Source organism: Macaca mulatta, chromosome 14, assembly GCF_049350105.2.
Source record: "Macaca mulatta isolate MMU2019108-1 chromosome 14, T2T-MMU8v2.0, whole genome shotgun sequence".
Classification (NCBI taxonomy): domain Eukaryota; kingdom Metazoa; phylum Chordata; class Mammalia; order Primates; family Cercopithecidae; genus Macaca; species Macaca mulatta.
The window spans coordinates 70,537,384-70,548,939 of record NC_133419.1 but is presented as its reverse complement, the minus strand read 5'-3'; the positions used below and the strand labels follow the sequence as shown (position 1 = coordinate 70,548,939).

Sequence of the window (11,556 nt, the reverse complement as noted above, 5' to 3'; positions counted from 1 at the left end):
ATTTCAATTGACCTATGATGAAATTTACTGCTTCTTTCTTCTGATATCCAGATCTGCTGTTGACCCCTATGTAATCATTTTTAACTTTAGTTGTTTTTTACAACTCTAGTTTTTAAATATTTTTACTAACTTAATTCTTTCTTGAGTTATTGTTGCCATGCTTTTATAAAGGTTCTTCAACTATCATTTCCTTTATTGCTTGATATTTAAAATGACTAAGTTCTACTTATTTCCTTCTTTAGTCAAACATCTGTTACCCCTCAGGAAAGCTGCTGTTGAAATTTTCCCCCTCTGTATATAAACTATACTATCCTTTTCCCTGTGTGTCTTGTATATTTTTTGAATACTGAAAATTTTTATATAATATAATGTGTCAGTTGTAAAAATTGGCTTCCTTTCTATCCTCAGTAATGTTTCAGTTGTTTTGTTGTTGCTACTTTTTGTTGTTGTTGCTGTTACTGACCTTCTTAGATTAATTCTATTAATTACATAAAGTATTTATTTCTCATAGTGTGTGGACTCACAGTTCTCTCTTTGCTACCTCAGTGATTCACTAGTAATTATTCAGAGATCTCCTTAAATATCTTGATCCAATAATTTTTCTACTCTTTGCCAAGGGAATCCCTGTATGGTGGTATAGCACTCCTTCAACATTTTGGCAGCTTACAACTTCATCTTAGACTTCATGTCCTCAAGATGACCCAGACATGAGAGGTGGAGACACTTGCAGGTCTTTCCTGGCTATATGCACAGCCCTGAACATGCCCATTGCCTTGTAAACTACAAGTAATATGTCAGAGCTTTTCAAAATTTTCTATGGAGATCTCATTTCTAAAGTCTTCCTTTTAAGTTTTCAGCCAGACTCTTGTTTGCCCCAACTAGTATTACAATATCAGACAACATCAGACAAATGTGATGCAAAACAATCGGGCAACTGTGATGTTAAGCAATTGCCTCTGATTGTTCTTAGTAAATGCATTGGTAATAGGCTTTCTTGCACACAGTGAGCTGAGAATCAGATCAAAGGACAATGCACCTGAGTGTTTTTTTGTTTGTTTGAGGAGCTAACAGAGGTCTAATAGTAATAATGCTTGAGATGAGGAGAATTTTTGTGGAGTTCCAATACTGCTCTGCCCCTTTTGTTGACCATATGCCTACAAGTTTTTACAGTTACTATATTTCTGAAAGTGATGGTTTTCAAGAATATTGCAGTATTTCTTAGAGGAATTGAAGTAAGACAAATTAAAATGTTGCAAGTACTTCTCTTATTATTAAAGCTTAGCAGTTTTCTTTTGAATAAATGGTCCTCAAATTTTTGCTAGTTTTGCTTAAGTTCCAGGATTCTGAAAATATTGGTTTTAATATTGTTACTGGTGATTTTTAAATTATTTTATAAATTAGTAGATTTACCAAGATATAAGTGCTTTTTCAGAAGTCATTCCTCACTCATCTTAATTTATGAAGCATTTTTCTTTTAAACATATAGACTAATAGAATAAATTTTTATTAAAAATTTAAAAATATATTACTATGTTTACTGATTTGAAATGTTTCTAATAGGAAATAATCAGTAATCCTTATTACTAATTCAGGAATATTATTTGCCTTTTTTTCCCTGAGTACATTAAGATTATTTTTAGCCATTACCTATTTCACTGTCTCATTATATTTAGCAATTACCTATCTCACTGTCATATATGGAAGTGTGGCACTTTTGTATGTTTATCCTCACTGTAATTTACTGAATTTCTTGAACCTGGGTCAGTATTTTTGCTAAAACTAAAAAGAAATAGGCAATTGCTTAATCTTATTCTCCTTTTACTGGTTGTCCAATTATTTTGTAGACAGCTTGGTATTGTTGCAGAGATTCCTAACGCTTTGTTCATTAGAAAACATTTTATTTCATTCACTTTTGGTGGAATTTTTAAAATTTTAATACCTCTAATTTTTCTAATCTTTTTTAATATCTAATAATATGCAGTGAAGTCCGAGCAAAGTATTTATTTCATATTTGTATTTTTATTTCTATAGTTATTATTTTGTACTTTGTTATACTTATTTATCTGTGGCAGTTCTCCATTTATTTGCTTATTATAATCAGTTTTTTCTTTAGTGTTTTATGTATTCATAAAAGTATATCTGCTAATTCCAGTATTTTTTTTTTAAATTTATTTATTATTATTATACTTTAAGTTGTAGGGTACATGTGCATAACGTGCAGGTTTGTTACATATGTATACTGTGCCATGTTGGTGTGCTGCACCCATCAACTCGTCATTTACATCAGGTATAACTCCCAGTGCAATCCCTCCCCCCTCCCCCCTCCCCATGATAGGCCCCGGTGTGTGATGTTCCCCTTCCTGAGTCCAAGTGATCTCATTGTTCAGTTCCCACCTATGAGTGAGAACATGCGGTGTTTGGTTTTCTGTTCTTGTGATAGTTTGCTAAGAATGTTGGAATCAACCCAAATGTCCATCAGTGACAGATTGGATTAAGAAAATGTGGCACATATACACCATGGAATACTATGCAGCCATCAAAAAGGATGAGTTTGTGTCCTTTGTAGGGACATGGATGCAGCTGGAATTCCAGTATTTATGTTATAATTTTAGCATCTAAATATCTGTAATATCTGCAAGCATGTATTTATTTATTTATTTATTTATCTGCTGTTAGTCATTTGTCTCTTTCTTTACCTACTTAGCATTTTTTTCATGCTTAACATTATGAGTGCTACAATAATGAAAGTTTGTATTTTTTAATTCTTCTTGAAATATTTGCATTTTTAAATGATTTATTAACTTCTATTTTAAGTTTGGGCATACATGTGCAAGTCTGTGATATGGGTAAACTCGTATTTTGTCCTGCTAGAGAATTAATTATACTAGAAGATTGCCTTGATTCTTTCCAAGTTTCCTTTTAGGTTTCTGTACCATAATTCTAGAGTTGCCATTAATCTACTGCTAATGTGGTTTAATTATTAAGGATTAACCATTAGGATAGTCAGTTCCAACTGACTGCAGGCAATGTTCAGAGAGATCTCTTCACTCTAGTTGGTCAGTACTCTAACATCTCCTGGCACTGAGTAATTCCTCGCTTCCCTAAGTATCTCACACCATCCCAGTTGCTTTACTCTCCCAGACTTTTGTTTTGCACAAGTGCAGTTTACAGATTATGGGAATTTATATGCAGATTTCTTAACTCTTTTCTGGCAACTTTCTTCCTCTCCAGTACCTTGCCCTGAAGATTCTAGCTACCACAGTTACATTATACTGTAATCCTTTCTTCCTCACCCAGCACAACTGAAGGTCTCAGTGTGTATTCTGCTTCTTTTTACGTTAGGAAACTACAAATAGAATTCTGGTGAGAATGTAAATGTCACTTCATGGGTTTCTCTTTGTGGAAGGATAGTATTTTACATGCATAAGTATATATATTGCCCATTGTCTGAAACATTTTCTTCTTATATTGTGTTCAATTTTATTTACTCTCCGTGACTCTAGTATATAGGAATTTCAATGATCATACTTGAGTTATATAGCAACTAACCCCTAGAAACATAGTTTCAGTTTCAGTAATAAAGCTGTATGAACTGTGAGCAATTTTATTATACATGGTCTTTGATGCTACTTCTTCAATCTACAAAATACTGTGTAAATAACAGATGTGCATGATCCATGACAAATCACATCATTTATTTCAAAGTCCTTCATAATGGCTTACTGTACATCTGTTCTTCACTTCACACGTAGACAGTGCCACGTCAAAAAGTATTGCCTCCTTATCTCTGAATGATAATCCTTTGTGATTCAGGAATTCGCGGGGATATTTCATGACATTGAAGTGCCAATAATAAATGTTGAACATCATCCAAACTTAACAGTACAACAATTTGCCAACGTATAGAAAAGATGCTTGCTCTAAGACATCTAAGACAAGCACTGTTTAAACTACTCTCAGTAGTGTGCTTTTACAAAGAAATAAAATATTTTAAATCTCAATGTTTCTAATGTTTTAAATTACAGTGTACTGAATACGTATTAGTTTCACTAATTTCCTATATATTTACACATTTATAACTAACAGTAATTTTGACAAAATTGTCAGGGCTTTGTAGTGGAAAAAAGATGATTGATTTAATAAATACTTCTGAGTTTGCTGAATCTGTGTGTGTAAAAGTCAGAATTCTTCTGCCACAATGTATGCTAAATTGGTTCCATATGCAGTGCTAATGCAAACATAAAAAGTAAAATAAAAAAATAAAGTTTTTATGGGAAAACATAAGAAAACTTATAGTGTACAGATAGTTCTCACATGGGACACAAAAGACACTACTCATAAAAGAAAAAAATGCTACGTTGAACTATATTCAAATATGAACTTTGGACCATCAAAACATAATTGTTCTGTGTTTGGTTTTGTACTGGTACTGTATTATTTTAGTTACGATAGCCTAATAATATAGTTTGAAGTTGGATAATGTGATGCCTCTGGCTTTGTGTTTTTTGTTTTGTTTTTTTTTTTAGTTAGAATGTTTTGGCTTTTCAAGCTTTTTCCTGGTTCCATATTAATTTTAGAATAGTTTTTTTTTTTTCTTTTTCTGTGAATAGAGACGTTGCAGGTTTGACAGAAATACCGGTGGTCTTTCACCTCCTTCGTTGGTTGTATTACTATGTATTAAAATTTTTGTGGCTGTTATCAATGAGATTGTGTTCTTGATTTGACTCTTACCTTGAATGTTATTAGTGTATCAAAATGACACATGGACCAAAGAATAGAGAACTCAGAAATAAAGCTGCAGACCCACAATCATCTGATCTTTAACAAAGTTGAGGAAAACAAGTACTAGGGAAAGAACTCTCCATTTAATAAATAGTGCTGGGATAACTGGTTAGCCGTATGTGAAAGAATGAAACTGGCCGTCTACATTTACCCATAATTAACTCAAGATAGATTAAAGATTTGAATGAAAGATTCCAAACTATAAAAATCCTAGAAAAAAAAAAACCTAGCAAATACCCTTCTCAACAGTGATCTTGGCAAATAATTTATGGGTATGCCCCTGAAATCTATTGCCAAAAAAAAAAACCCCAAAATATCAGAAATGGGACCCTCTGTATCTAAAATAAAATTTTAAATTTTTTAAAAAGACATAATTAATATAGTAATAAGACAATCCATAGTTTTAAAAAACTATTTCCAATACATATAGCTAATAAAACTTATGTATCCTAAATATACCATGCCCAGTGGTGACATCATTTTTCAAAAAGAAGTCTGACCAAACAAACTGAAATTCTTCAATTTTTTTGTAACACTTATTTAGTTATTTCACATTTGTGGCTGAAATATAAAATAATAACAAAATTATCAATATTAAATCATATATAAAGTAATAAAATAATTATTAAAATATATTAAATGTCTTCCATGTGGCAAACTTTGACAATTTCTGATTTATTTTTATTTCAAATAGATATGAACGGAAAACATAAAAAATTGACAAAAGGTAGTATTAAATGAAGTGAATGTACAACATCAACTATTTCTGCTACAAGGCATATAAGAAGCAAGAAAGAGAACTTTGGAGATCTGATTTGAGGTATTCCACAGGGTAACCATGTCTTTAAGAGCCAGAATACAAACTAGGGCTGGTATTTCCATGTTTTACTTACTAGAAATCTTTTTCTTTGAGAAAAACAGACCCATCACTTGGTCTCTAATCTGCTTGGTCTTGACACCATATACCAGGGGATTGACTGTGGGGGGAACTAGAAGGTACAAACTTGCAAAAATTATGTGGATACTTGGAGGTACCTTCTTGCCAATGCGGTGAGTTAGGAAGCTAAAAAGTGCAGGCGTATAGAAGACAAGAATAGTGCAGACATGGGCAGCACAGGTGCCCAGTGCTTTAGAGCGGGCATTCTGGGAAGAAAGACGAAAGACTGCCTGAAGGATTTTGATATAGGACGTGGCAATGAGCCCTAAGTCCAATATCACCACTGAAAGGGCCACAGAGATTCCATATGCTCTGTTAATGAAGGTATTGGCGCTGGCCAACTTCACCACAGCCATGTGCTCACAATACGCGTGATTGATGACATATTTGGTGTAATACGGTAGCCTCTTAATAAGAAGAGGAGAGGGCAAAACCATTAGGATAGCTCGAATTACACCAATGGCACCCACTTTAACAACCACTGGTGTCGTCAGGATGGTTGTATAACGCAGTGGGATACAAATAGCTACAAAGCGGTCAAAGGCCATGGCAACAAGAAGGCCTGACTCAATAATGCAAAATGTGTGGATGAAATACATTTGTGCTAAGCAGATATTAAAGACAACCCTGTGAGCATCAAACCAGAAGATTCCAAGCATTTTGGGTGCTGTGGAAGAGGCAAGAGCCATGTCATTCACTGCCAGCATGCAAAGGAAAAAATACATAGGCTGCTGGAGGCTTGGTTCTAGCTTGACAGTAACAATGATTACACTGTTCCCCAGCAGGGTCAGGACAAACAGGAGGAAGACAGGGATGCCAATCCAGCAGTGAAAATCTTGCAAACCAGGAATACCAATCAGGAAGAAGGATGAGATGTGGTAATGTGTAGCATTGTCTCCCATGTTAAAACTTGAGAAGTTGTATGTTTAATTCAAAGTAGGCAGGCAAAGCAGGATTACAATGCGATTTTTCCATGATTCTGCATGTGGGAGAATCCAGGCATACTGTGTAATAGCCTACCTGAAGAGCTGCCATACATTTCCTGGTAAACCATTTCACCATTCTGAGTTCCCACATATTCTTCTGAAAATGAGAAGATTTAGTGTATTTATTATTTTATTTTTTCTGAGTTTTGAAAGTTCATTTAATTCTACTACATAATTTCTATTTCCTCTAAGAAAAGTAGATAGTAATAATGTAACCTCATCCTGTGCCAAAGCAAGTGTTGGATTCTGTGACACCAACAGTCTTAGAACAAAAAGCAAGCTGTGTTTTCAAGGAAATTTACATAAAATGTGAAGACAAAGACACATGAACACACGCATTCATGCACAAAATGATTAACAGTTGTTTCAACATGCAACTACTTTTAAATAATACTGTTATCCTTAGGAAGTATAACTTAATCAGTAATTCAGAATAAGATTTCCTAAAACTAAAGAATAAAAAAAATCAAAATTAATGACAATATATGCTTTATTATGCATCAAAGGCAAATGTATGCGTATTTTAGGTTAACTACTTAAGAAGATTTAAAGATGAACAGAGTAACACAACCATCTAAAAGTAATGAGAGATTTTATTTCCCAATTCCAGCAAATGGTTTAAAATTGCAATAAATAAGAACATCAGTTAATAAGTCCAGCTTATTTTCTACAAATTGAGGGATTTAATCTATAGACTCAGCTCTACCTCTGGCTCTTGCATCCACCTGCATTATGAGAGTAAAGAGCAAAGCATCTATAAATCAGCCTTTTAAAAAATATACACAGCAAGAGTAGCTTCTGATGACTCTTGCTCTGACCATATCCTTTAATTTTGATAACAGCTCTCTATCTTTCTTCCTAGAATCCAGTGTCTACCTCCCACCAAGAGTGTAGAATACTTGCTACACACTTATATTTTCTCCTATTATGGCAATTTCTGGCCCTAAACTTCACTGATGTAAAAGATTAAGATATCTTGATGAATATATCCTTATCACATATTGTTATAAATATTAACATGTATTTCTAATGACAATGCTTCTTGCCTCGATGTCCAAATAATACCTGTGTGGGAGAACGTTTTCTTGTTTATGGTATCTGCGTTCTACAATTAAAGATATACTATGCTGGGCCTATGTAAGTGAGAGACTGAAGTGTTTCATAGTAAAGAATTGAAAAAAGTTACTGTGTCACAAAACATGTTAGAAACACTCAGAGCTTCAACTCCTACTAGAACACAGAGTCATGGAACAGATGAAGCCTGTAACCCCACAGATAAGAACTTACACAAAATGAGCAAATATTTAACATTCAAAGCATGAAAGCTTTAAAAGTATTTATTAAGTTTTGCTCTTTGCAACTCCTTAAATGGCCGTTTTTCATTTGTAATTATGCTTTGCCATGTACCATTAATGTATTCGTTTCTGGGAGAATCAGATACACAAGATGCCACTGGAAAATAATAGGGTATAATGTTATAATGTTAAGCATAGAGTTGTAGTTATAAGAAACAACTTAAGCCACCTAGAAATGTATACATAGATTTTAGTGAAGCAACATTGCTTAAGATTACAAACAAGCATAATTGTGCTTGGTAAATACATATAAATATTTAAAAACCATTATCATTTAGTTTCCCATGAATTTACTTATAAGATGGCAACATTTCTAATCTATACCAAGAGAAAAGAAGTAAAGTGACTTCCCGCTAACCAAGAGAAGCTTTCTATTTGGGTGTCCGAAGTGAGACACCAAGAAATTTATGGAGAATACTTCCCAAAGTGTGGTCTGCTTGTGCAGTCAACCCTCCCTCATAGAAAGTCTTCTCTGTTTCCTCTCAGGCTTAATTTGAATGAAACTCTAGAGACATCCATTTGTTTCAATAAGGCCATTCTTGACATTATCTTCAGCAGACAGTCAGCTAAGGCAATAGGAATATCTTCCCAAACCTCTGTAACTACATGTTGGCACCATTATTCTATCTGTTTCTGAACCAGATAAATACCTGATTCCTTCTGAGAGCCTGGGTTTTGATTGTTTGCTTGTTTCTGGGTCAGTCCACAAAGCCCCTTGCTGGAACCTGCCAGTTCAGCATAGATGACTCTATTTCAGTATCATGGTATTTTCTATGCAGTCTTTATTGAAAGTACTACATATTATATATATCAATGCATTTTAGTGACATCACATAAATATACCTCAAACTAAATTCAGTGAGTTCTTTCATTCTCCTCTACTTGATTGTATTTTATTTGGTGGAAACAACAGCCACCCAGCCATTAAAGTAAGAAATCCCAGCAATATCCTTGTCTCCTTTATTTAACTCTAATGCTTCAGACAAGCAGTCATTAAGTGTCTCATAGAACTCTTACCGTATTATTTGCATTTTGTTTATTTTTCTGTCAGCCTCCTTCATCAGACTGTGAGCGCCAAAAAGAAGGTGCAGAATTCCAGCAAACTCGCAATAAATTTCCAGAGGAGATCAGATGTTCCTGTAGATCTTCTCTAGTCTCTTAATAATTTCACAGATGTTTACTCTTGTTCCTGAAGCTTCCGACTTTAGAGATGGTCAGTCTATTTACAGTTTTTGCCTACCGTTCATTCACTTCAGCTTCCTTCTTAGAATATCTTCCTATAAAATTGTTTTTAGCATGAGTTGCATAACCAGACACTACCCTTTAGTATAACTTTTCAATGTTTTTCCTTAAAAAGTAGCATATTGACTACAGCTTTTTGTGTGTGTATATATGTGTGTGTGTGTTTGTGTGTATTTGTGTGTGTGTGTGTATCTTCTAGGATGATTTACTCCTCTACTAGAAATTCACATTAATTCAAATGTCCACATGTCTTTTAGAAATGTGTAACATTATTTACATGTTTATACATTTTCCTTTCTCATTTACTTCCACCTGCTTTATCTTGAGTACCATCTTACAGTACATAATATAGTGCAGATTGGAATTAAAAACCTGTTGTAACTTATTTTCTGCAAAATCACAAATGATCATTTTTCACTGCAGCATCTAGGGAGATATCCATATGTGGAAATGGTTAAAAACTATGACAGCATTTATCATTAAAGCAGAAAGTCTCTCTGGCAAGTTGGTAGTTATAGTTGCTTTGTAATAGGCTACACAAATGCTCAGGAGTCCCCTCAAGTTTGGAAAGCTGTTATGTCCCTTAGGAGACAGAAAATCAAAAGTAAAAGGGAAACAAACATACAGCAACGTTCCTCTGGCACAGCCATGTTCACATTGTATGCTCCCTGGAGCTTATATGTGCTTAGTGTTCATGCATTTCTCCTATGAAGACCAGAGTCTCCAGAGACTGTCTTATGGTGACCAGTCAAATGATATGCCTGAGGTGCCAATCAAATGTGTAGTTAACTAGTATTACAATATCAGACAAATGTGATGTTAAACAATGAGGCAATTGTAATATTAAGCAATTGCCTCTGATTGTTTTCAATAAATGTATTGGTAATAGGCTTTCTTGCATATAGTGAGCTGAGAGTCTTACCTTGAATGTTATTAGTGTATCAGAACGATACGTGGACCAATGGAATAGAATAGAGAACTCAGAAACAATGCTGCAGACCTACAATCATCTGATCTTTAACAAAGCTGAGAAAACCAAGTTTTAAGGAAAGAACTCTCCATTCAGTAAATGGTGGTGGGATAACTGGTTAGCCATATGCGAAAGAAGGAACTGGACCTCTGCCTTTCACCATATCCAAAAATTAACTCAAGATAGATTAGAGATTTGAATGTAAGACTATAAAAATCCTGGGGAAAAAAACTAGGAAATACCCTTCTCAACAGTGATCTTGGCAAACAATTTATGGCTATGTCCCTGAAATCTATTACAACAGCAGCAACAACAACAACAACAAAAATCAGAAATGGGACCCAATTAAACTAAAGAGTTTTGTTGCAGCAAAAGAAACTATCAACAGAGTAGACAGACAACCTACAGAATAGAAGAATACATTCACATCTGACAAAGTTCTAAAATCCAGAATCTCTAAGGTAAGTAAACAAATCAACAAGCCCCCAAAAAATAACCCCAATAAAATGTTAGTAGCGAACCAGAACACTTTTTATTTTTCTTTGAGACAGGATCTGGCTCTGTCACCCAGGCTGTAGTGCAGTGGCACCAACACAGCTCACTGCTGCCTCGACCTCCCAGGCTCAAGCAATCCTCCTGCCTCAGCCTTCTGGGTAGCTGGGACAAAGGCATGCACCACCACATACAACTATTTTAAATTTAGACTGGATCTCACTCTATTGACCAGGCTGATCTCAAACTGCTAGCCTCAAGCAGTCCTCTCACTTGAGCTCCCAAAGTGCTGGGATTACAAGTGTGAGCCATGACACACAGCCAAACACACACTTCTTAAAACAAGACATACAAGTAGCCAGCAAACATATGTGAAAGTGTTCTTCATCACTAATCATCAAAGAAATGCACATCAAAACACCAATAAGATAACATCTCACACCAGTTAGAGCGGCTACTATTAAAAAGTAAAATAATAATAGATGCTGGTGAGGCTGCAGAGAAGATGGAAGGCTTATGAATTGTTGTTGGGAAGTAAATTAGTTCAGACCCTGTGGAAAGTAGTTTAGAGATTTCTCAAAGAATTTAAAACACAGCTATCATTCAACCTAGCACAATTGCTGGGTACATACCCACAGAAAAATAATTTTTTCTACCAAAAACACACATGTACTCATATGTTCACTGCAGCGTTATTCATAACAGTAAAGACATGGAATCAACCTAGGTGCCTATCATCAGTAAATTGAATAAAGAAAATGTGGTACATACACATCATGGAATACTATACAG

The 11,556-nt window shown here is 34.6% G+C and overlaps 1 protein-coding gene across 1 annotated transcript; it reads right to left on the bottom strand.

The window, feature by feature from the left end:
* Positions 1 to 5,667: 5,667 nt before the first annotated feature.
* LOC720177 (olfactory receptor 52P1-like) lies at positions 5,668 to 6,621 on the bottom strand. The gene has a single exon (XM_001115280.4). The coding sequence runs from the start codon at positions 6,619 to 6,621 to the stop codon at positions 5,668 to 5,670; it is 954 nt and encodes a 317-aa protein (XP_001115280.1).
* Between the last annotated feature and the right edge of the window lie 4,935 nt (positions 6,622 to 11,556).

Excerpts from the sequence above, each read along its gene's own strand:
- LOC720177 (XM_001115280.4), bottom strand. The coding sequence starts at position 6,621 with ATGGGAGACAATGCTACACATTACCACATCTCATCCTTCTTCCTGATT.